Source organism: Dama dama, chromosome 28 (genome assembly GCF_033118175.1).
Source record: "Dama dama isolate Ldn47 chromosome 28, ASM3311817v1, whole genome shotgun sequence".
Taxonomy (NCBI): Eukaryota; Metazoa; Chordata; class Mammalia; order Artiodactyla; family Cervidae; genus Dama; species Dama dama.
The window spans coordinates 8,446,916-8,474,206 of record NC_083708.1 but is presented as its reverse complement, the minus strand read 5'-3'; the positions used below and the strand labels follow the sequence as shown (position 1 = coordinate 8,474,206).

Here is a 27,291-nt window from a genome sequence, read left to right as displayed (position 1 = left end):
TTCCTGCACATGGTATATGCAACAGATAAAGTTTGTAAGTCATTGTTCTCTGCTGAGCTTAGTAAAGTGCAGCAGATACATTTGGTATAAGAAAACAGGTGAAAGTAGACAGTTATGATATTAGCAAGATGTCATATTTGAAACAGGTCAACTTTGAAGGCAATACCAGTGATAATATATCTGTGCCAATATAGTTATAATCAAACTTGTGTTTGTTGTAATCCACTTTAATTTTCATGTTTGAGATACATCTTTTCTCCACATTTTAGTGAAGAATATTTTATGCCAGCTTAGGCTCTTTTGACTATCTCATCAATGAAAATAAAGAATATACTTTATAAGACATTCAATAAACCAGACATATATTCCTTCCCTCAGTGACCAATAAAGTCTTTAATATAATCTAATCTGCATGGTGAGTATAAACACAACAAGCACAGAAACTTCAAGCAGTAGAGCATGAAGAAGTATGTGTGGGAGGGATTTATAAAGTGGAGGAAAGATGAGCAATGAAGCAGCAAGAGCATCTCCGCCACGGGGCCTGGAGTCAGGCGTCTCTGAGGACACGCACAGGTGGGTGCTGCTCTGACCCAGGACCCACAAGCGTGGGAACGCCTCGGGGCATTTCTTCTCCAGAGTAAACGTCTCTTCTTCTCCCTCAGCCCCTCTGTGTAACAGATTTGTCTATATTCTCTCTGATCCAGGCCTTTGGCGGTGGGATAGTATTGTTTTGGAAATCTGGTCAACTCACTTACTCAAAATACTGAAAGAACCAATTCTCAGTGACTTGTGGTAATCAGCTCATCACGCTTATACGCTGACTCACTGCCACTCCAGAATCTAGCTGGGGCTTCATAAAATGTATTGACCATATACTCTAGTTTCCATATGTCCATATGTAGAAAATAACTTTTTAGATGCACTGTATCTCTTTGAAATTGAATTGACAAAATATGCTGCCAGAAAAGTGTGACTCAAAGCTCAAATATGTTCATTTCAAATAGTTCTATTCAATTGAAATAATGAGACTGTTTTATCAACACTATTTTAAAGTTAATCTGTCTTCAATTTATGAGAAAAATGCCATTTAATTAACATGTTCTTTGAGTTCTCAATAGTGATTTAATCTGTATTTAGGAAAGTTTTGTGAATGCTCAATTATAGAAGTTTTTCTCCCTAAGAAACAAGGAGCAATGCAGTCAATTAATATGTCTTAATATTCTTCACCAATGCTTATAACTCAATAGACATTATCATGATAAAAATATATAGACAAATATGTAAATAAATATTTTATAATACATGTTGAACAAGCAAAGAAGCAATTTCCTTATTCAAAAATAACATTGAAAGTATCTCTTAGTTTTCAATTCAGTAGTGATATTAGAGCCATTATAAGTTATGAAGAAGTACATATAATAGAAATAAAACACACTGTCAAAAGTTAGACAGAACCAGTATGGACACATTTTGGCAAAAGTGAGAAAAGACCTGATAGTTAAAATATTAATCATAATGTTTAAAAATCAGTGCTGAGAGATGTGAGGTTTTCATTAAACAATCTAAGAAGCCAGAACAGCTTTTTAAAAACTGGTTTATAGGAAAGATGATTGTCATTTTTTAATAAAATGAATCTGAATTCTTTAACATCAGAAATTATAAAATACTGGGAAAAGTACAGGTATTATAACTAAAGGATGTGGGAATAAATTCCATTATGTCATTCACTTTGGGAAAATGACAATCACTTTGTGCTTCCATTAATTGTCTGTAAAAGCCAAGTACATAGAAAATTTGCGAGGAATAATAAAAAAAGAACTATGTATGTACAACATAGGAGATGGTCTTACTTGAATGCAGGCATTGTAAAAGCACAATTAAGACAGCCTTAATAGGAATTACCTTCTTTGCCCCTGAAATCAATGAGTTAGGTTATCTGAGGTGAATGTATAAAGGATAAGTATATGTTTTAAATTTCTGTATATGGCCTAAACAAGGTCTGAAGAATTTCATTTGCAGTTGGATGAATTCTTGTCATTCTAGATGGAAGATTTGGCTTTTGATCACTGCAACACCCAGGCAGTTACAAGTAGCCTCCTCTGATCCTGAGTGTAGAACTTTATAAAGCCACTCCCCCCACTCTCCAACCCTGGGGTACCCTGCAGGACAGCACTCCCCTTGGCGTTACGTCTGGAGCTTCTGTTGCTGCATGCATCTTATATCATAGCCTTCCTCACTAGGTAGCGAGATTGGTTCCCATCTTGACATCCCCCATTGCCTAGCTTAGAGCCCAATAAAGATGTAGGCACTGACAAACTATTAAGTATTATATTGGAGAAACTGAGAGTTTTATTAGGAACAAAAACATAGGATAATATGTCATCTTGTTTTTATATAACACATATCTTCATAACAGATAAATTCATTTGCAACTCAAGAGTTTAGAAAATGTGTTCTGGTCTTATTAGTCAACAGAATGACTATTAACCTCTTTAAAAGGTCAATTCTATAAGAAACTCAAAGCTAAATGAATGATACTTACATTAGCCAAATGAGCTAGCTCTATCTCCAGGAATGAATCAGTTGTTTTGGGTTCAGGCCTTATGGTGACCACGATGATTTTGGAATTGACGACAGTATAATTTCTGAAACAGAATAATTATGATTAAAAGGAGAAAGGATTGAAAAGAAATATTAATTCCTATGTGCAGTACATGTTGTGATGACATTTTTAATAAATGTATCTAGGCAAAGACATAGAAACTGCACAAACAGATTTAAAACATGATCCTGAAGTAGTATTCATGGAAAGATATAGTTGATTTCTTGTTATAAATATACCCTACCTGGAACTAGAAAACTTTAGAGGGAAAAAGCTATTGCTGACTGTTACTATTTTAAATGCAGGAAAGATAGAAAAGCAATAGCGTTGACAAGCTTTCGATTACTTACATCTGATTCACCTGTGAGATAGATGTATTGTGAATTCAAACCTTCAGGCAATCTTTAAAGGAATAGAATCCATTTATCTCAAGGTGGACTTAACATTTTTGGTATCTAAGAGACCAGATACTTTTCTTGCAAAGTGCTGTCTTGGCATTTTTTTTAACTTTTTCAAAATTCATTAGGATGAATGACTGGTAAGTAGTGTAGAATGAAAACAAGTAGAATTTAAATATCAATAAATGTTGCTAATTACTGACCACCATTCATTTCAACAAAAGAGATTTTCAGGCCACTTCTTTATCTCAATATGCTAGATATAAGGAACACATTTGCATTTTGAAACATCTCACCAATATAGTTCACTCACAAAGAAGTTTACAAAATAATTATATTTATAAGCTACAAAAAATACCTATAAGTATAAACCTATAAAACTGAACCAGATGTTTCTTGCACATGTTTTTATCCAACAGGTATAAAGTGTTTTACACCTTCTATTATAAAGAAATTTAAAGATTTTATTGTATTTGAGCTGTTTGAAGATGTATACATTCCTTCCTTCTTGATAGGAAATAAAGCACCTGCTCTTCCACAAATCATTTACTATTCCGGGGAACGCATAACAGGTATCAAGACAAACTCACTTAATTTTTCCATATTTTTTGTTGCTTAAGGCAATATTTATAGTTAATAAAATTCATCACTTTTAAGTCAGTAGTCGAAAGCTTTCGGTAACTGTACCACCAAACTCAGATAACCCTCCAGTTTCCTGAAGACTCTTTATACTTGATCCTTTCCCATCTCCAGGGTTCCAGGAAACCACAGACAGGTTGTCACTGTAACTATGCCTTTTAAGAATTTCATTTAAATTAAATCACACAGTACATACACATTTGTATTTAATTCATACACCATAATGCTTTTGAGATGCATCCATCCTGTTTGTCTTTATAGCTAAGTAGAATTTCATGATATGCAATTTCTGATCTACTCACCATTTCAATGAGCAATATTTAGGATGCTTCTGATTTTTAGCTTTTATGATTTTGAGTAGCTATTCCATATTTGCCTATTATGAATAACTGGTATGCATACATTCTGGATGACACATATTTTCACATGTCTCGAGTATGGGTAGAATTGCTTGCTCATGTGGTAAAAGCATGTTTAATTTTTTTAAGTTACTGCCATATGGTTTTCTAAAATGTCTATATCATCAAAGTTATATAATTCCAATATTGTAGAATCTTGTCAAACCTCACATTCTTTGTGAAAATGCTTTCTCTAATGAGATAATATTTGCCACAAGATTTCACCAGGAAAAAAAAAATACCAAGTGTACCACACTTGCAAGAATATTTACTAGCAGAGAGACTATAAACATATTCTGAGTGGGATAACATTTTAACCCATCTCTCTTGTATTTAGCAATGTCAAATAACAAAATTCTTTACTCATGAAGTTTCATGGTATCCAGTCTAACATCAAATAGTAAAAAAAAAAAAAAAAAAACCAACAAAGTAATTTGTTTTTAATATTCTTTATAGGAGTGTGTTTGCAAACAACGAAGGGCTGGTTCACTGTTCTTTATTTCATTTAATATTAATGAGTCAGCTGAAGATAAGATATATTGAGAAGGATATAGAAGTAAGCTCTAAATGCCAAGCTTTCTTTTCAAACTGACTTTTTCCTGTTTTTCCATGAGCAGAAGTGATCAGGGGACCAAAGGAGAGTAGATGGGATTAACTGTAAATTGATGCTAGGGACTAATTATATTAGCAGATCTGACAGGATTCTCAGAAACACTATATACATACATATATATATCTTGTCATACATATGTGTGTGTGTGTGTGTGTGTGTGTATGTATAAAACACTGGAGTTGGGGAAAATGCTCGTGTGTCGCCACCAAAAAGAAAAAAAAAATAAAATAAAATATTGAGATTTCTCCCACAGGACAGTCCTAGGACATAGATACAAGTTTCCTTCTCAGGAATGAATATATTTGAGTTCAGGGAGTTTACCTGAAACAAAAATATTTACACATTGCCCAAATTCAGTCTACTCCTTTATTCTGGTCTTGTTTATAATCCTGTTATCCTGCTATAAATAAAACCAAAAGATTATAAAATGCTAATTTTAACAACTGTTAGTTAAATTGATATTATACAGAAACTGTATTATAATTTTAGAAGATGTATAAGTGAATAATTTATTGGGATATACAGATGTGAGGATTCCAAATAGGAATTTATACTTTGTTAAGATATTTATGAAGTTCTTTTTGTGTTCAGGCTTGTGGAGATTTTAGCCTCAGGAAACTGGGCTGTGGAGAACCAAGTGGCTTAGATAAATTACTTTCTGTAGCGTATTTAGTCTGTTACTCAATCAGCCTGGTGGAGAAGGTTCCTAGAAGATGAATTCCACCTTATGGCTTTTGGTAAGTATGTGTGTATGTGTTAGGGTTAACTTATATGCAGAGTACATCATGAGAAATGCTGGGCTGGATGAAGCACAAGCTGGAATCAAGATTGCTGGGAGAAATATCAATAACCTCAGATATGCAGATGACACCACCCTTATGGCAGAAAGTGAAGAGGAACTAAAAAGCCTCTTGATGAAAGTGAAAGAGGAGAGTGAAAAAGTTGGATTAAAGCTCAACATTCAGAAAACTAAGATCATGGCATCTGGCCCCATCACTTCATAGCAAACAGATGGGGAAACAGTGTCAGACTTTACTTTCTTGGGCTTCAAAATCACTGCAGATGGTGACTGCAGCCATGAAATTAAAAGACGCTTGCTCCTTGGAAGGAAAGTTATGACCAACCTAGACAGCATATTAAAAAGCAAAGACATTACTTTGCCAACAAAGGTCCGTCAAGGCTATGGTTTTTCCAGTGGTCATGTATGGATGTGAGAGTTGGAGTATAAAGAATTCTAAGCGCTGAAGAATTGATGCTTTTGAACTGTGGTGTTGGAGAAGACTCTTGAGAGTCCCTTGGACTGCAAGGAGATCCAACCAGTCCATCCTAAAGGAGATCAGTCCTGGGTGTGCATTGGAAGGACTGATGCTGAAGCTGAAATTCCAATACTTTGGACACCTCATGCGAAGAACTGACTCATTTGAAAAGACCCTGATGCTGGGAAAGATTGAGGGCAGGAGGAGAAGGGGACAACAGAGGATGAGATGGTTGGATGGCATCACCGACTCAATGGACATGAGTTTAGGTGGACTCTGGGAGTTGGTGATGGACAGGGAGGGAGGCCTGGCATGCTGTAGTCCATGGGGTCTCAAAGAGTCAGACACAATTGAGCAACTGAACTGGACTATGTATATGTAGCAGGGAGAGCAACTGTGTGTTCATATGTGTAATATCTTTATTTAGAATACATTTGGGAAGGGATATGCATTAATGTATTTATGGAGATGGATATTCTCATCACATTTATGTGAGTACCCCTTTCACTTTGTGTTACTAATATATACTAGCTCTGTCACAGCACCCATTAATACTATGTATGTCTCTCCTTCCATAAGATTTTAGTTCAAGGAGGACAATATTAGTATCCAGCATTTATGTATCCTGAGTACATTATGTTTGGCACATTTTAGTGATAACACATATTAGAATGACACTGACAATATACCAAAAAAATATTATACTTTTGACCAAGTTTTAAAATATAATGTCAGTATCACAGTATCCAAATATTTAGTGAAGGAAAAGCAAGCAAATACACATTATGCAGTAGTTCCTTCTAAAAAATATGCAGTGTACAAAATTACTTTAATTTATTCCATCAACTTGTTCTAATTTGCATAAGTGAGTAGCTGGCCCCGTGTGTGTCATGTCAGACTTTGTGATCTGCTAATGCTTCCTGGCTGGGTTCACATTTGTATTCGCTGCTAGAAAAGCAGATCTCACAGCTAAATGGATTTCATGACTAAAGTAATAAAGTTCTTTCTTGTCCTTGAGATTTGTGCTAGTCAGAACCTAAAACATTTTAAAATGTGTGGAGTTCTTTATTCAAAGAAGGCTCAAGTTATTCTTCACATTTTTAAAAAGGCTTAAAGTAGCATAGGGTACATGACCCATTTCTTAAAGAGAGTAAAAAAGTGATGACAACATGCAATGCATCTCTTTACAAGAGACTCACTTTAGGTATAAGGTCAGGGACAGGTTGAAAGTGAAAGATGTAAAATGATACTCCTTAGAGATGGTAACCCACAGAGAGCAGGAATGGATCTATTTCTATCGACAAAACAGACTTTAAGCAAAAACTATAATAAGGGACAAAGAAGAATATTAGTTAATGATAAAAGGGTCAATTCACCAGGAGGATATATAACAATTATAATATATGTACCTAAAAAGAAGTTTTCACACTGTTCTAAAAGTTCTAGGGCCCACAACAGATTTCCCAGCCTGGGGATCAGCAAAGCGACTGAGAACCCCCAGGGAATTTGACTTTGGAGGCCAGTGGGATTTGATTACAGAACTAACTTACACAGGACTGGGGAAACAGACTCTTGGAGGGCACAAACAAAACCTGTGCACACCAGGACCCAGGAGAAAGGAGCAGTGACCCCAAAAAAGACTGAGCCAGACTTGCCTGTGAGCATCCAGGAGTCTCCGGTGGAGGCGTGGGCCGACAGTGGCCTGCCACAGGGTCAGGGACACTGAATACAACATTCTTGGGAGTTGTGGGGAGTGCTGGCATAAATCCTTTTGAAGGAGGTCACCTATCATTGTTTGGTCTCAGGTCTAACAACTGGGAGGGAACACAGCCCTGCCCATCAACAGAAAATTGGACTAAAGATTTACTGAGCATGCCCTCCCCCCACAATCAGAGCAAGATCCAGATTACCCCATAGCCAGTCCCTCCCATCAGGAAGTTTCCACAAGCTTCTTATCCTTACACTTCAGAGGTCAGACAGAATGAAAACCACAATCACAGAAAACTAACCAAACTGATCACACTGATCACAGCATGTCTAACTCAAAGAAACTATAAGCCAAGCTGTGTATGGCCACCCAAGACAGATGGGTCATGGTGGAGAGTTCTGACAAAACATGGTCCACTGGAGAAGGGAATAGCAAACCACTTCAGTGTTCTTCCCTTGAGAACCCCGTGAACAGTATCGGTAGGTAGTTAAAATAGGAAAGAGGAGTCCAAAACAGCAGTGGCTAAAAGACACAGGGGAAAGCATGTGAAAATGGAACAAAAGAAAATCCATGGATGGAATGAGAAACTCAGGTGAAACAAACACATCCCCTTCCTGGTGAGTCCTAATTTGCACAGAGCAAGTGAGGGGGAAGGAAAAAACTTATAAAAGAGGGAATCAAATAAGGCTGAGGCCTCTCCTTGGGGGTGACCTGCCCTCACGCCTTGAGGGCATACGATCCTTTGTTTGCCAAATAAAGCTCTGAGCCGTAAACAAGCTGTAACACTGGTCCATCATTTCAAATCTTTGTTGCGGTGCAACAGAACCAAGGAAATTAAATCACTCTCCCGACAACATGAAAAGGCAAAAGGATATGACACTGAAAGATGAACTCCCCAGGTCGGTAGGTGCCCAGTATGCTACTGCAGAAGAGCGGAGAAATAACGCCAGCGAGAATGAAGAAATAGAGTCAAAGCGAAAAAACACCCAGTTGTGGATGTGACATGATGGAAGCAAGGTCCAAAGCTGTAAATAGCAATACTGCATAGGAACCTGGAAAGTTAGATCCATGGATCAGAGTAAATTGGAAGTGGTCAAACAGGAGATGGCAAGAGTGAACGTTGACATTTTAGGAATCAGTGAACTAAAATGGACCAAACCCATTAAATGCGTGAATTTAACTCATATGACAATACATCTACTACTGTGGGCAAGAATCCCTTAGAAGAGATGGAGTAGCCCTCATAGTCAACAAGAGAGTCTGAAATGCAGTACTTGGGTACAATCTCAAAAATGACAGAATGATCTCTGATTGTTTCCAAGGCAAACCATTCAGTATCACAGTAACATAAGGCTATGCCCAAACCACTGAAGTCAAAGAAGATGAAGTTCAATGGTTCTACAAAGACCTACAAGACCTTCTACAACTAACACCAAAACAAGATGTCCTCTTCATCATAGGGGACTGGAATGCAAAAGTAGGAAGTCAAGAGATACCTGGAGTAACAGGCAAGTTTGGTGTCGGAGTATGAAATGAAGCAGGGCAAAGGCTAACAGAGCTCTGCCAAGAGAACGCACTGGTCAGAGCAAACACCCTCTTCCAACAACGCAAGAGAAGACCCTACACATGGGCATCACCAGATGGTCAACACCAAAATCTGATCGATTATATTCTTTGCAGCCAATGATGGGGAAGCTCTACACAGTCAGCAAAAACAAGACTAGGAGCTAACTGTGGCTCAGATCATGAACTCCTTATTGCCAAACTCAGATTTAAATTAAGAAAGTAGGGAAAACCACTACACCATTCAGGTAAGACCTAAATCAAATCCCTTATGATTATACAGTGGAAGTGACAAATAGATTCCAGGGATTAGATCTGATACACAGAGTGCCTGAAGAACTTTGGAAAGAGGTTCATAATATTGTATAGAAGGCTGTGATTAAAACCATTCCCAAGAAAAAGAAGTGAAAAAAGGCAAAATGGTTGGCTGAGGAGGCCTTACAAACAGCTGAGTAAAGAAGAGAGCAAAAGCAAAGGAGAAAAGGAAAGATATATCCGTTTGAATGCACAGTTTCAAAGAACAGCAGGAGAGATAAGAAAGCCTTCCTCAGTCATCAATGCAAAGAAACAGAGAAAAAGAATAGAATGGGAAAGACTAGAGATCCATTCAAAGAAATTAGAGATACCAAGGGAACAATTAATGCAAAGATGGACACAATAAAGCACAGAAATGTTTTCGACCTAACAGAAGCAGAAGATATTAAGAAGTAGTAGCAAGAATACACAGAAGAACTATACAAAAAAGATCTTCATGACCCAGATATCCACAATGATGTGATCACTCACCTAGAGCTAGACATCCTGGAATGTGAAGTCAAGTCGGCCTGATAAAGCATCACTACGAATAGACTAGTGGAGGTGATGGAATTCCAGTTGATCTATTTCAAAACCTAAAAGATGATGCTGTGAAAGTGCTGCACTCAATATGACAGCAAATTTGGAAAACTCAGCAGGGGCCACAGAACTGGAAATAGGCAGTTTTCATTCCAATCCCAAAGAAAGGCAATGCCAATCAATCTTCAAACTGCGGCACAACTGTGCTCATCTCACATGCTAGCAAAGTATTGCTCAAAATTCTCGAAGCCAGGCTTCAACAGCATGTGAACAAAGAACTTCCAGATGTTAAAGCTACACTTAGAAAAGCCAGAGGAAACAGAGATCAAATTGACAACATCCTTTGGGTCAAAGGAAAAAACAAGAATATTCCAGAAAAGTATCAACTTCTGCTTCACTGACTATGCCAAAGCCTTTGACTGTGTGGATTACAACAAACTGTAGAAAATTCTTAAACAGGTGGGAATACCAGACTACCTGCCTCCTGAGAAATATTTATGCAGGTCAAGAAGGAACAGTTAGAACCAGATATGGAATAATGGACTGGTTCAAAATTGGGAAAGGAGTATGTCAAGGCTATACATTCAGTTCAGTTCAGCTCAGTCACTCAGTCGTGTCTGACTCTTTGTGACCCCATGAATCGCAGCACACCAGGCCTCCCTGTCCATCACCAACTCCCGGAGTTCGCTGAAACTCATGCCCATCGAGTCGGTGATGCCATCCAACCATCTCATCCTCTGTCATCCCCTTCTCCTCCTGCCCCCAATCCCTGCCAGCATCAGGGTCTTTTCCAATGAGTCAACTCTTCGCATGAGGTGGCCAAAGTACTGGAGTTTCAGCTTCAGCATCAGTCCTTCCAGTGAACACCCAGGACTGATCTCCTTTAGGATGGACTGGTTGGATCTCCTTGCAGTCCAAGGGACTCTCAAGAGTCTTCTCCAACACCATAGTTCAAAAATATCAATTCTTCACTGCTCAGCTTGCTTCACAGTCCAACTCTCACATCCATACATGACCACTGGAAAAACCATAGCCTTGACTAGACGGACCTTTGTTGGCAAAGTAATGTCTCTGCTTTTTAATATGCTATCTAGGTTGCTCATAACTTTCCTTCCAAGGAATACGCATCTTTTAATGTCATGGCTGCAACCACCATCTGCAGTGATTTTGGAGCCCCCAAAAATAAAGTCTGACACTGTTTCCACTGTCTCCCCATCTATTTCTCATGAGGTGATGGGACCAGATTCCATGATCTCAGTTTTCTGAATGTTAAGCTTTAAGCCAACTTTTTCACTCTCCTCTTTCACTTTCATCAAGAGAGTTTTTAGTTCCTCTTCACTCTCTGCCATAAGGGTGGTGTCATCTGCATATCTGAGGTTATTGATATTTCTCCCAGCAATCTTGATTCCAGCTTGTGCTTCTTCCAGCCCAGCGTTTCTCATGATGTACTCTGCATATAAGTTAAATAAGCAGGGTGACAATATACAGCCTTGATGTACTCCTTTTCCTATTTGGAACCAGTCTGTTGTTCCATGTCCAGTTCTAACTGTTGCTTCCTGACCTGCTTATAGGTTTCTCAAGAGGCAGGTCAGGTGGTCTGGTATTCCCATCTCCTTCAGAATTTTCCACAGTCTATTGTGGTCCACATAGTTGAAGGTTTTGGTGTAGTCAGTAAAGCAAATAGATGTTTTTTCTGGAACCCTCTTGCTTTTTTGATGATCCAGCAGATATTGGCAATTTGATCTCTGGGTCCTCTGCCTTTTCTAAAACCAGCTTGAACATTTGGAAGTTCACGGTTCATGTATTGCTGAAGCCTTGCTTGGAGAATTTTGCGTATTACTTTATTAGAGTGTGAGATGAGTACAATTGTGTGGTAGTTTGAGCATTCTTTGGGATTGCCTTTCTTAGGGATTGGAATGAAAACTGACCTTTTCCAGTCCTGTGGCCACTGCTGAGTTTTCCAAATTTGCTGGCATATTGAGTACAGCACTTTCACAGCATCATCTTTCAGCATTTGAAATAGCTCAACTGGAATTCCATCCTCTCCACTAAATTTGTTCATAGTGATGCTTTCTAAGGCCCACTTGACTTCACATTCCAGGATGTCTGGATCTAGGTTAGTGATCACACCACTATGATTATCTGGGTCATGAAGATTTTTTTGTACAGTTCTTCTGTGTATTCTTGCCACCTCTTCTTAATCTCTTCTGCTTCTGTTAGGTCCATGCCATTTCTGTCCTTTATAGAACCCATCTTTGCGTGAAATGTTCCCTTGGTATCTTTAATTTTCTTGAAGAGATCTCTAGTCTTGCCCATTCTATTGTCTTCCTCTATTTCTTTGCATTGATCACTGAAGAAGGCTTTCTCTTCTCTCCTGGCTATTCTTTGGAACTCTGCATTCAAATGGGAATATCTTTCTTTTTCTCCTTTGCTTTTCGCTTCTCTTCTTTTCACAGCTATTTGTAAGGTCTTCTCAGACAACCATTTTGCCTTTTTGCATTTCTTCTCCATGGGGATGGTCTTGATCCCTGTCTCCTGTACAATGTCACGAACCTCTGTCCATAGTTCATCAGACCCTCTATCAGATCTAGTCCCTTAAATCTATTTCTCACTTCCACTGTATAGTCATAAGGGATTTGATTTAGGTCATACCTGAATGGTCTAGTGGTTTTCCCTACTTTCTTCAGTTTAAGTCTGAATTTGGCAATAAGGAGTTCATGATCTGAGCCACAGTCAGCTCCTGGTCTTGTTTTGGCTGACTGTATAGAGCTTCTCCATCTTTGGCTGCAAAGAATATAATCAATCTGATTTCGATGTTGACCATCTGGTGATGTCCATGTGTAGAATCTTCTCTTGTGTTGTTGGAAGAGGGTGTTCCCCTCTTCCAACCAGTGGAAGAACCAGTGCGTTCTCTTGGCAAAACTCTGTTAGCCTTTGCCCTGCTTCATTCCGTACTCCAAGGCCAAATTTGCCTGTTACTCCAGGTGTTTCTTGACTTCCCACTTTTGCATTCCAGTCCCCTATAATGAAAAGGACATCTTTTTTGGGTGTTAGTTCTAAAAGGTCTTGTAGGTCTTCATAGAACCATCAACTTCAGCTTCTTCAGCATTACTGGTTAGGGCATAGGCTTGGATTACTGTGATACTGAATGGTTTGCCTTGGAAACAAACAGAGTTCATTCTGTCATTTTTGAGATTGCATCCAAGGACTGCATTTCGGACTCTTTTGTCGACCATGATGGCTACTCCATTTCTTCTAAGGGATTCCTGCCCACAGTAGTAGATATAATGGTCATCTGAGTGAAATTCACCCATTCCAGTCCATTTTAGTTCACTGATTCCTAGAATGTCGACATTCACTCTTGCCATCTTCTGTTTGACCACTTCCAATTTGCCTTGATTCATCGACCTAACACTCCAGGTTCCTATGCAATATATATATTACCCTGTTTATTTAACATATATGCAGGGTACATCATGTGAAATGTCATGCTGGATGAATCACAAGCTAGAATCAAGATTGCTCAGAGAAATATCATAACCTCAGATATGTAGATGAACCACCCTTATGGCAGAAAGTGAAGAGGAATTAAAGAGCCTCTTGATGAAAGTGAGAGGAGAGTGGAAAAAGCTGGCTTAAAACACAACATTCAGAAAACTAAGATCATGGCATCCGGTCCCATCACTTTAGGGCAAATAGATGCGGAAACAATGGAAACAGTGATATACTTTATTTTTTTGGGGGGGCTCCAAAATCAGTGTGGATGGTGACTGCAGTTGTGAAATTAAAAGAGGCTTGCTCCTTGGAAGAAAAGTTATGACAAACCTAGACAGTGTATTAAAATGCAGAGACATTATTTTGCCCACAAAAGTCCATATAGTCAAAGCTATGATTTTCCAGTAGTCAGGTATGGATGTGAGAGATTGACAATAAAAAAGGTTGAGCAGTGAAGAACTGATGCCTTCCAGCTGTGGTGCTGGAGAAGAGTCTTGAGGAGTCCCTTGGACAGCAAGGAGATCAAACCAGTCAATCCTAAAGGAAATTGGTACTAAGTATTCATCGGAAGGACTGATGCTGAAACTGAAGCTACAATACTTTGGCCACCTGATGCAAAAAGCTGACTGATGCTAGGAAAGACTGAAGGCAGGAGAAGAAGTTGATGACAGAGGAAGAGCTGGTTCCATGGTATCACCGACTCAGTGGACATGAGTTTAAGCAAGCTCCGAGATGGTGAAGGACAAGGAAGCCTGGTGTGCTACCATCCATGGGATTGCAGAGCAGAACACGACTGAGTGATGTGTAACAACAATCATTGAAAAGAACAAAAACTACACAATCATCTCAACTGATGCAGAAAATTCAGTTGAAAATTTCAATACTGTATAATGATAAAATCTTTCAACCAATTAGGTTTAGAAGGAATGTACCTCAACATAATAAAGCCATCCTGAAAAACCCTCAGCTAACATCATTCCCAATGCTGAAAAACCAAAATTGTTCACTGTAAGTTGATGAACAAAGGAAGTATGCAATATATTGTCACTTCTATTCAAACTAGACCTAGAATTGTTAACAAGTAGGGCTTTTGTAATAGCCTAACAATCTGGAAAGTGAAAGAAACAAAAAGCAACCAAATTGGAAAGGAAGAAACAAATTTATCTCACTTTCATGTGAAATGACCTTAAAATGTAGAAAACCCTAAAGACTCCACCAAAACCCTCTTAGAACTAATAAACACATGAATAAGTTATAAGACCCAAGATTAACACACAAAAATCATTTGCATTTATGTACACTAACAATGGGGGTTCCCTGGTGTCTTAGTGGTTAAAAATCCACCTGCCAGTTCAGGATCCCTGGGCTGGGAAGATCCCCTGGAGAAGGAAATTGTAACCCACTCCAGTAATTTTCCCTGGGAAATCCCATGGACAGAAGAGCCTGGCGGGCTACAGTTCATGGGGTGACAAAAGAGTTGGACATGAATTAGTGAACTAAACAAGAACACAAGCAATGAATAATCCTAAAAGGAAATTAGAAAAGCAATCACATTTGCAACAGCATCAAAGAGAATAAAATACTTAGGAGTAAACTTAACCAAGGAAGTGAAGAATTGTATACTGAAAACCAAAAAACATTGTTGAAAGAAATTAAAGACAATACAAGCAAATGGAAAGACAACCTGTGTTCATGAACAGAAAGACCTAATACAGTTAAAATTTCCATAATACCCAAAGCAATCTACAGATCAATGCAACCCATATCAAAATTCTAATGACCTTTTTGCAGAAATAGAAAAAAATTCTAAAATTCATATGGAATCTGAAAAGATTCTGAATAGTCAAAACAATCTTTAGAAAGAATATGAAAGCTGGAGGTACCATACCTCTTGATTTCAAAACATGTTACAAGGTGATAGTAAGTGAAAACAGTATGGCACTGGCATAAAGACAGATGATAGAACATATAAACATCAATTGAATAGAATAGAGAGCCTAGAAATAAACCCTCACATACATGGTCTAACTATTCTTGACAAGGTTGACCATAAAATTTGAAACAATAAAACTCTTAGATTAAAACATAGAAGAGCTTTATGACTTTGAATTTAGCAATGATTTCTTTGATATGACACCAAAAGTACAGGCAATAAAAGTTAAAATAGACATGTGGTACTACATATGTATGTCATATGTCTTTAAAAATAGTATAGTAAAGAAAACAACTGTCAGAGTAAAAATTCTAGTATGTAATAAGACAGAATATGTATAAGCTATATATATGATAAAGGATTATTATTGAGAATATATAAATAAATTCTAAAATGAAAACAATAAGACTGAGAAAAGGACAAGAGACTTAGATATCTCTATGAAGGTTATATGTGAAAGGTCAATAAGTATATGCAAAGATACTCAAACATCACTAATTATCATGGAAAGGCAAATCAAAATCACAAGGAAATATCACTTCACATCCATTAGGATGGCCACTGTCAACAAAACAGAAAATCACAAGCAGTGAGTAGGTCGTGGGGAAATTGGAAGCCTTCTGCACTGTTGGTGAGAATGTGAAATGGTGTACCTGCTATGGAAAACAGTACACAGATTCTTCAAAACTCAAAAGTTTAAATACCATATGATCTACAAATCCCACTCCTAGTTATATATCCTAAAAAATTGAAAACAGGATCCCGAATAGATATTGATACACTCATGTTCACTGCAGTAGCCAAGAGGTGGAGGCAACCTAAATGTCTATTGACAGATGAATGGATAAAGAAAGTAAATTAATACAGATGATGGAATATTATCCAGCCTTAAAAAAGAAGGAAATTCTGTGTTATGTTACAACACGGATAAATTTTGAGGACATCATGCCAAGTGAAATAAGCCAGTAATAAAAAGACAAATACTGTATGATTTCATTTATACAAGGTTACCTAAAATAGTCAAATTTTCAGAAGCAGAAAGTAGAATGGTGGTTTTGGGGGCTAGGAGGAGGAGGTAAAAGGGGAGTTGTTGTTTAAGAAATATGCAAAGTGAAAAAATTCTAGAAATCTGTTGCACAATAGATATCATAGAGTCAACACTACTATTCTGTACACTTTACAGTGGTTAAGATGGTAAATGTTAGGTGTTTTTTACTGCATTTTGGGCTTCCCAGGTGACACTAGTGGTAAAGAACTCGCCTGCCAATGCAGGAGACATGAGAGATGCGGATTCAGTTCTGGGTCCGGAAGATCCCCTGGAGGAGGGAATGGCAAGCCACTCCAGGATTCTCACCTGGAGAATCCTATGGACAGAGGAACCTAGTGGGCTACAGCCTATGGGGTCACAAAGAGTCAGACATGACTGAAGTGACTTAGCACTAAAAAAATGTAACGCAGTGTTAAAAAACAAATATCAGTAGAAGGGATTGTGGAACTAATCGTGCAAATAAAATGTAGCCAGATAAGGTACAGTAAAAAGGAGTTAATGATTTAATAAAAATATTAAAATTACTGTGGCCTCTTTCTATTTTTAAAAGTATAGTTCATGCAGCTTCTAACCTGAAAGTTTTCATAATTGTTTTAAATGAGCTTTTCAATTAAAATAAAACCAAAATAAAATAGGTGATTTCATATATTCCAGGAAACGGAGACTTCATCGAAATCATTAAGCTAAATACATTTACTTTAAAAAAAAAATTTAGTTTTATATTGAAGTATAGCTGATTTACAATGTCATCTTAGATCAGGTATACTGCACAGTGATTCAGTTATACATATAAATACACCAATTATTTTTCAGATTCTTTTCCCATATAGATTAGTACAGAGTACATTGCATACCTTCCTGGGTTATATAGTAGGTCCTTGCTAATTATTTACTTTATACAATGTAGTGTGTATATCTTAATCCCAAACTCCTAATTTATTTCTGTTCCCCTTTCCTCTTTGGTTACTATAAATTTGTTTTCTATGTCTGTAAGTCTGTTTCTATTTTCTAAATAAGTTCATCCCTATCACTTTTTTACATTCCCAATATAAGTGATATCATATGATATTTGTCTTTGACTTATTTCACTTAGTGTGACAGTCTCACTTATGTTTAATACTAAAATCAGCTGATAACTGCTAAAAGTAGTTGGGCTAATTTAGAACTTCGAAAACAAATGACAATTTCAAGTTAGGTAACACCTAGACCCACAGTGAAGCTAAGTCATCAGGGGTTTAAATTCACTGTAAAACAGTATGGCCAAATTAAACTCATTTTAAAAAAATAATATACTGACTTTTTAATATTATAATATTTTATGGTGTTAGTCATAAAAATTTGTTACCCCATGGACAAAGTTAATTTTTAATGTCCTCACCATAGGACATTATAAAAAGACACAGACTACTAAAAAACTACAGTATTTCACTGCAAACTCAGAAAGTTCAAAATCTGGTCCTCAAACTGAAGAAAACATATCTTTGGTGCAACTCAGTATTTCAGATAGATTACTTTCACGATGTATTGGTATAAAAGTGATTATGTTTTTGTTTCTCTAATATTTACAACATTTTCTGGTTCATTGCTATTCCTGTTTGCTTTTAATTCCTATAATATTAGGAACTCAAATGGGCTCTATTTCCCAAATATGAAAAAAATTAGCATCATTTATCTTTTATTAGGTTGGTTCACTTGACAGCATATTTATGTGATTTTGCATTATTGATTTTTTTTCCTTTTTGAAAAAATAGTTTTCATGTTACTGGCTAATGAAAATGTTAAATTTTTTGTTGTTGTTGTTTATCCATATTTTTCCTAGCACATTAATACTATAGTGTAATTTGCATATAATTTTAATTAGTTCCTTTATAATGAATGTTAATCGCTTCATTTATGCACATTTTTTCTTTTTTTTAAAGCAGGACTACATCTTCCATCTGGAGGAGGACATGGCAAGCCACTCCAGTATTCTGGCCTGGAGAATCCCACGGACAGAGGAGCCTGGTGGGCTACAGTCCATGGGGTCGCAAAGAGTCAGACATGACTGAGCGACTAACCACAGCATAGCACATCTACACATCCTACAAGGAAAAGTACACATTACTCCCATACTCAAAAGTAGAGTAATTTTCCTATACAGCTGGAACTTGGCTTTATTAGATGAATTAGACAATGGGTTGATTACAACTGTTTCTTGAACTCTTTGGCTTGAATGCATGTTTGGATATATTTTTCTTCCTTAGAGATAATTTCTATCAGTTAATCATGCATTTTTACAGGCTCCTGGAATTACCAAACTGTCCTACTAAAATGTACTGCAATTAAACCTTCAACAGGGTAAGAACTCACCAGGCGGTGGGTGGTGGTTAGTTCACTAATGTGCACAGGGACTCTGTGAATGCCCTCAGCACCCCCAAAGGACCCCTGACCTTTGCTGGTCAGCTTTCAGTGATCAGTCTCAAAAGCGGTCACGCAGGGTGGGAAGGGCCCAGCCCTTGGTGTCGGTAGCCTTGACTGGGGCCACCAAATTGACCCCAAGCACTTTGAGGTACCCATGCATGGCTACCTCCCCTTGGGCCTTTCAAGTTTTTCTGCAGAAGATATACATGTATCCAAGGGAATGTAGAAATCTGTACTACTCGAAGAAATAGATATGTGAGCATCCAGAGGCAGCAAGACAGTGAAAGATAACGGTTTTGGAAAACCAAAGACTTGAGGTGGATTAGAACCCACCCACCTTTGGGACATAGCATCTTGGGCTCAGTTCTCTTGGTGGCAGAATCAGAGTCTGGACAGAACTAACCTCTAAAGGCCCTCTGGCATTGGCTCTATGCTTTTTACTGTGAGACATTATTCTGAAGAATACAACTGGGAGGCTGAGAATAGCCCTTAGTTAGTTTGGACTTGAGTAGAGCACATTTCTTTCAGATGGAGTCACAATCTGAACCCACTTAACTGTAAAAGGAAAAACAATCCAACAGTAAAATTGAGGTTGCAGTTTGAAGAAGAGTTAAAGGTATATTAGGGCAAGGGAAGAAAAACAACTATCTAAATGAAAGAGTCAATATGCAAAGTTATTGCTGCCTTTATATTAAGGGAAAATTCTAAATGATATCTATTCGAAACATTATCAACTTCTTGGTCTGCACCAGGGCAATTATGCAAAGTATTGTTTTAAAAATATTGTATCAAAATATAAAATTCCTGGAGATTTAACAGCAAGCCTGACATTATCCTATATGGGAAACTTGGCTCCAAAATATTCAACAGATAATTATTAGCAAAATGATCACAGAATAAAATGTGTCACGAATATCTGACAAATTACAACTAAACATATAGAGTAAATTTGTATATTTTTTTCGTGTTGAATAAGAAGAGGGTCTTTTTTCTATTGGATTCAGTTAGCACAGTCAAATTTTACAGTGAAGCAACAAAATGTATTTTATTCCTTTGTTCCTAAAATATTTTAATAGTATAAAAAGAAGGCAGAAAGCCAAAGAATTGATGCCTACGGACTGTGGTGTGGGAGAAGACTCCTGAAAGTCCCTTCAACTTCAAAGAGATCAAACCAGTCAATCTTAAGGGAGATCAACCCCGAGTACTCTTTGGAAGGACTCATGCTGAAACTGAAGCTCCAATATTTTGGTCATCTGATTCAAACAGCCAACTCACTGGAAAAGACCCTGCTGTTGGAAAAGGTTGAGGGTAGAAGGAGAAGCGGGCATCATAAGGTTGAGATGGCTGGATGGCATTACTGATGCAATGGACATGAACTTGGGCAAACTTCGGGAGATGGTGAGGGACAGGGAGGTCTGGCGTGCTGCAGTCCATGGGGTTGCAAAGAGTTGGACACGACTGGGCGACTGAACAGCAACATAAACACTAAACTTCTATGTACCTCGATTTTTAAAAAACTGGCTTTTTAGATAGAATATTTTATCGTATAGAGACAATTATTCCAGTAAACACTTCTTGTGCATTTATTATTTATTAAGCACTGTTCTGGGACTTCTGAGAATAGAAGACATTTAAAAGCATTAAGACAGTTGGGTGAGGACGGATGTTGCATAGTGAATATTTGTTGAGTGACTATATAACAAAGACATCACTCTTGTCTTCTGAAAGGCTTCTTCTACCCACTAGACTTTCTGGAACAATTTTTTGGAAAGGAAAAAAAAAAAAAACTGAGATTGTTTAGTGGTGTACATCACTGTACAGTGAGAAATGAAAGAAAATGAGGAGGAAGTGCCAATATCTTACCTTTAAAAGAGTGCTTAAACAAACTTTTCATCCTAAGCATTCTATGGTCATTATTTCTAATGAATCTAAAGGTGAATGTTGTCTTCCTATAGTCGTTTACCTGATTACTTCATCCTTAGAAAGTGTAAGTGGGTGTACATAGTCATAATTCTTATATAAAGATTATTAAGAACTTCAAATAAATGTGTCAGAACGCTAAGATTCTACAGTTTTACTGAAATAAAGACAAGGAATTTTTGAAGTTAAAAAGAACCTTTGAGTTCAACTCCACAATTTACACATAAACAGTCAGTGGCTTGCCCAGAGGTTAATCTGAATCTCTGTCACAGGTAGTGCCAGTGAAGACAGTTCTGGACTTTTTCAGTTTATGCATTAAACTGCCCACAATGTTGCCATTAGTCCTCCCATAAGTGACCACTGCTTCTGCCATGATGCAAAAAATGTTGAAAGTTTTTTTTTTTTTACAAAGAGGCCAATATCCCTAGATACATTTCCAATTCCCTTCACTCTATGAATTTATAAAACTTAAAATAATCTGACTTTGTGTAGGTGAGCAAGTTCTATGGTGTTATTCAAAACAAGATCAATCATAATGCAACTCTGTTTAACATGTAGCAGTGAAACTAATTCACAGTCTAAAGCATTATACACTGAGTATTTCATTTGCATTCACTATGTCCCTCTGCAGCAAACAGAATGAATGTCGCACATAAAGGTGCTTCTATTTTAAAGTTGAACTGAAGCAGATGATGACTGAGTGACTGAAAAGCTTATAAATTTCTTGTTATGTTCAATTGAAATTAAAATCCAAATCATCTGATTTTGAGTTAGTGCCTAATCTAGAATTCTTGCAAGATTAGCTTTACACAAACAGCCAATGGAAATAAGGGGCTAACTTTGAGTATCTTTTAACTTTCTCCTCAAATAAATATCATACACAGAGATAGAGGCAGTGTAACTACAAATCAGTTTTAGCTGCGAGTAACTGCATAGACCAATGTGTTTTAATAAAACCCGTGGAAAAACTGCATGTGAAAGAATTAGCTTTGAAAAGGTATTAGTAGAACCAAAGGAACCACAAATCTATTAAAATTCAGGAAGCCCAATTTCCATCCAGAGAAGAACAGAGTTAAAGAAAGCTAGATTTCTGAGTTGTCTCTGTGGTTGAAACCTCGCCCTGGATGACACACCAACTCTATCAATTTGCTCCACATAGGTTTTCTCTAAATAATCTTGAATAGTCACTGCAACTGTTGTTTCTTTCTTGGGAGGTCTTTTCCTACTGGACTGAACTCTAATTGTTTTTATTTATTAGCCCATTTGTTATGCCCCTGGTATAATGTACACATCAATTTTCAGTCTCTCCTCTCGAAAAACTTAGCGCTTTACTCATGAGGGAGTGAGGAAGTGCTCACAGCCCCGGGGCTGTATTTAACTAAAACAGAGTTTTGTCTCAGTTCTCCACAGTGAGCCCTGGTGGAGGAAACAGGTCATCAAGAGTGAGGACAGCATCATCCAGAGAGAGGGCCACCTTGCTTTCTGTGTGCATGAGTCCTCAGTCATTCAGTCCTGTCTGACTCTTTGCAACCCCATGGACTGTAGCCCACCAGGTTCCTCTGTCCGTGGGGAATCTCCAGGTAAGATACTGGAGTGGGTTGCCATGCCCTCCTCCAGGGGATCTTCCTGACCCAGGGACTGAGCCTGGTCTCTTGCATCTCCTACACAGCAGGCAAATTCTTTACCACTGTACCACCTGGGGAGCCTGTGTTTTTGTTTCTGGTTTTTTTTTCTGTGAAAGTGAAGTGAAAGTTGCTCAGTCATGTCCAACTCTTTGCGACCCCATGGAATTCTCCAGGCCAGCATACTGGAGTGGGTAGCCTTTCCCTTCTCCAGGGGATTGTCCCAACCCAGGGATCGAACCCAGGTCTCCCACATTGCAGGCAGATTCTTTTACCAGCTGGGCCACAAGGGAAGCCCAAGAATACTGGAGTGGGTAGCCTATCCCTTCGCCAGTGGATCTTCCAGACCCAGGAATCAAACTGGCGTCTCCTGCATTGCAGGCAGATTCTTTACCGATCTGGTAAACCAGTTAAGACAGCAGAGCAAATAAATTAATGTTGGAAGAATTACTATTTGTAATTGTTTCTTTTTAATGTCTGGGAGGAAAGGAATCAATGGATTTCTTCCAAAATTACTCCTCTAATTGAACAACAGCATTTTTTCTTAATGTAACTGTAATTGGATATTTATTTAGAAGCAAATTGAGATCTTGAGCCGATGAACAAAATGTGTGTTCTCAGCCATCATGACACTGCTTTAGTTTCATGTCATGCTGGTGAACAGTAACATTAAGTACAAATAAAGCAAGAAGACAGATTAATTTTAAAATGATCCATTCTATTATAGAGCCTTGAGGTTTTCTTTCTCTTACTTTTTGTTTCCTCAATCTAGGCAAGTCAGAATTACAGGGCTATAATCAGGAACCAAAATTGTCTTTCCTACTTGTTTTGCAATGCCATGGTATGCTAATAAGCTGTTCATTAAATTGGTATTTTCTATTTCATTTAAGAAAAGCCCTTTGTATTACCAAAGCTTGTTTGACTATTTTCATAGAATGAGCTATAATCACATTTTTGGAATAATTTACAGAGATTATAACAGCTTATTACTTCGTAGCTTACCTCAGAGTGGGCAAAATTAGATCTAAGTTTTTGTACAGGACTGCTCCAAGAACAAAGACCGATGATTCATCTAATTCTAGAAAGAATAAAATTTAAACATATTAGCAAAACAGCAAGAAAAATACTATGTCCTATAAAACTTTTAATCTCCTAATTATGACGGGATTCCAGTATTTACCGATGCAAAGCCAGGAATAAGATATGCCTTCTTAACCATGCCGGGCAACTGAGCCCACACACTGTATATGTTAATCATGGCCCCAGAAGATATATTTTCAGTGGGTTTTGTGTCATGAAGCAACCTTGCTTCAAGCTGAGACAAGAAGTGGCTGTGGTTACAGCAAAAGAGCTTAAATTCCCAGTGATGTGGGGAGACAGCCAACGCTCTTCGGAGCTCTCAGTTAAAATGTCAGATCTCCAAGGTAAGAATTAAGATCACAATGTCACTACTGAAAAGGGTCATTCAATTTAAGGGGCTACCTAAGACGTTCTTAAAACTCAATTCTTTTCTTAGATTTGTCTTTATATATCAATTTTTTAAGTGAGGCAGAAATAATTTATTTTGCATGGAATAGAAAACACAGCCTATTTCAATACCTAAACTTAAAACACCGTGCCACATGCTTTACACTGGGGTGAGACTGTCAACACTGAAAATTTGACCATGTCAACAGCAGATCTATAATTTGCACTTGTATTATTTTTTTACATTTTAATCATCTTCTATTCAAGTAAATTAAGATTTAGGCAACTCCAAATTGAGTTTTCTATAATTACAAAATGACTTTAAGGTCATGATTACAGACTAAATTGTTAGTGTAGTATTAAATTGAACTCATATATTTTTTTCTCAAGGCCTAAATTGCTTCACATATTTACCTTTTGATGACACAGGAGTGAAGATGCTTTTTGGAATGACCACCCTGTCTTCTGAGTTTCTTGCCCAGTCAACCATTCCCTTCCGTCCTTTCATTGGGAAGTTGATGTCTGTCAGAACAGAGGCCGCAGGAAGCTTCTGAATGCTAGCCACTATTAAAAAAGAAGCAATGATGTCAACTAAAATCTTTCAGTGTTATCAAAACTGACCAAATTAAACCTTTCAGTATAGTCAAAAGAAAATTTCTAGTCCAAATTACATTTATCAGAGCTATAAAACATACTTATTCTTTCATACTAGACGATGCTGATTAAGGCTGCTGACTGTTTTTCTTATTAATTTGGTTTCTGTTGCTCTCAGCAGGGATCATACAATGATGGTCAGTGGTGGACAGTCAGAGCACAAAACGTGCAGACAGACTAGTTGTTTATGATGGGTCTCCATTCTAATGGTTAGAAGCCCATGCTGTATTTTTTGTTAAATATTTTGGTTAACACACTTGACTCACAGACTGACATTTTCATTTAAATCTGTACTTTGTCTTCAGACCAAGTTTTCTATGCTCACCTCTGAACATTGCCATTGGAACAATTATTTCACGGATTGGATGGGGTACCATGAACATGAAAAACAAGCATATTGCTCTGGAAGACAGAACTGTCAGAATTCAAATAACCAAGTACCAACAATGCCATAACCACAGAGACAAAATAATATGCAGAATTATTTAACAGGTAGAACAGCAATAACAAACAGTTCTTAAAATGTACACCCATAATTGAAGGTAATAAATGTAATAAATATGTGAAAAGAGAATTCTGTGTTTACTCAATGAATAATATGTTTGGTAATGCCTTAATATATTTTTATTATGTATATACATCAATATATAACTATATGTAACAAAACTATGATAGTAAATACTCAAGCACTTATTGATTATATACATTTTCAATGATTAGTTAATTTGTAACTTTTACTTAGGTCCATACTTGTCTCACATTAAAGTTTCAGATATCCTATGTATAATTTAAATGGAAGATAGTGGAGAAACTCTAAAAGCTGTCACAACAGAAAAGCTGTAGTAAGAAACCATTAGGCTCCTCATAAATGTATTTCATTCAAAGGAAACATGTAATTTCAACAAGAGAGGATGAAAATTATGAATCTGACAATATTAGTTGTATAAATATATTATTTCACTGGCTTAGTTGCAAATTAAATTGGTTATGTATTACTATACTTTGTGAAAGCTCTTTCAGACTATTATACACATCCATTATCAGCAGAGAATAGAATTTCATTTGGCCTGTAATTTGACGTAATAACATTAAAAAAGGATTTTGTAACTAAATGTTGAAGGGAAAGGGTGCTGGGTAATATAAATTGTTATCGATGTGAAATGCTGTTTTGGGATAGCATCTCTAATTATTTTAGTCTCTTTAATAATTCAATCAACATAGTCTTTATGGTCCAGAAGTCAACCTAGTTTATCTGTCCTAAAGGGTCCAAAGACTCCAGTGCATGTAGATGCACAGATCAGAACATTGGCAGCATGCTCTTTCTTAAGGGTCCTCCAAGCTTCATTCAATATGCAAAGCTAAGTGCATCTACTTCCAAATCCCTTGATTCTAACTTTGGTTGTCTTGGTGTTGAGAGGAAATTTATTTCACTTTGCTGCTCTAAAAACTGATGAGAAGTAATAAAGCTTTTTCTGATTTCTGGTTTCTATTATAAAGGAAAACAAGAGATAAACTGTTGGACTGTGAGGTCTAATAGTTCCTATGGCTTTTATATACATTGAAAAGAAAACAAAATAGAAAAAATAAACAATCAAAAAGAAATAGATGTCATATGGAAGAAGCTTATTCTGTGCCAACTGTATATCACTTTATACTGAACAAATGCAGGTTCAATACATTACTCTTAAATATATAAAAATGAGATAATTATACATGTATGCATCTTACTTTATGAAATGCATTCATTCTTCAGTTGGAAGTACATTGGGTGTTAAATGACAACCATATAGATTTGACTGACTTCTGATTCTAGACTAAAGGAATACAAAAATCACTTAGAATCACTTATCTAACTTCTGTAAGAAGTCCTTTAAATTGCACAGTATTGAGCATAGGAAGTGTATAAAAACAAACATGTATTCATTAATTTTATAGAAATGTAGTTCATAAAGTAAGAAAGAAAGAAAGTGAAGTCGCTCGGTCATGTCCAACTCTTTGCGACCCCATGGACTATAGCCTACCAGGTTCCCCCATCTATGGGATTTTCCAGGCAAGAGTTCTGGAGTGGGTTGCCATTTCCTTCTCCAGCAGATCTTCCCGACCCAAGGATTGAACCTGGGTCTCCCACACTGCAGGCAGATGCTTTACCATTGAGCCACCAGGGAAGTCCAGTTCATAATGTAAGATGGCATTTTAATAAATACATTATAAAAAGAGATATGACTTCATAGACTGACAAGATTCAAATATAGCCTTCAATTACCAGTATACAAGTTCTTTAAAATATGCAGTATTTAAATGTGCAAATTTTTATCTTAAACCTACATAGGAAGATGCTTAAGGTGACACTGTCATTCTTTATGACAGTGCCGTCATAAAGTGCCGTGATTAATTGACAAGAAAACCAATTTCCATACAACAGAAATGATTTAAAGATGACTTCTTTTTTTTCCTTCTTTTGGTCCCTGTAATAGACACTTGGGCCAACCCAGTCCTCAATTCCTTCCCTTTTTCACTCAATTTCTCTAAAACCGTCAGGTAAAATTTAAACGCAGTTAGTCTCTAGGGAACTAGGGAGCTCAAAAGAGGTAAGATTAAAAACAAATGCCTTACATATATGCAGAGAAAACCATAATTTGAAAAGATACATGCACCCCAATGTTCATAGCAGCACTATTCACAATAGTCAAGACATGGAAGCATCTTATAGGCCCATCAACAGATCAATGGATAAAGAAAGG

The 27,291-nt window shown here is 37.2% G+C and overlaps 1 protein-coding gene across 1 annotated transcript in view; it reads right to left on the bottom strand.

Annotated features, from left to right (window-relative positions):
• The window catches only part of ADGRB3 (adhesion G protein-coupled receptor B3), an 840,391-nt gene that overhangs the window by 360,486 nt on the left and 452,614 nt on the right, over nucleotides 1-27,291 (bottom strand). The window contains exons 14-16 of the mRNA XM_061131956.1: nucleotides 24,311-24,460; nucleotides 23,432-23,507; nucleotides 2,543-2,645 (exon numbers count right to left, since the gene is read on the bottom strand). Of these exons, the coding sequence (XP_060987939.1) occupies nucleotides 2,543-2,645; nucleotides 23,432-23,507; nucleotides 24,311-24,460 (329 nt within the window). The remainder of the gene's footprint in view (nucleotides 1-2,542; nucleotides 2,646-23,431; nucleotides 23,508-24,310; nucleotides 24,461-27,291) is intronic.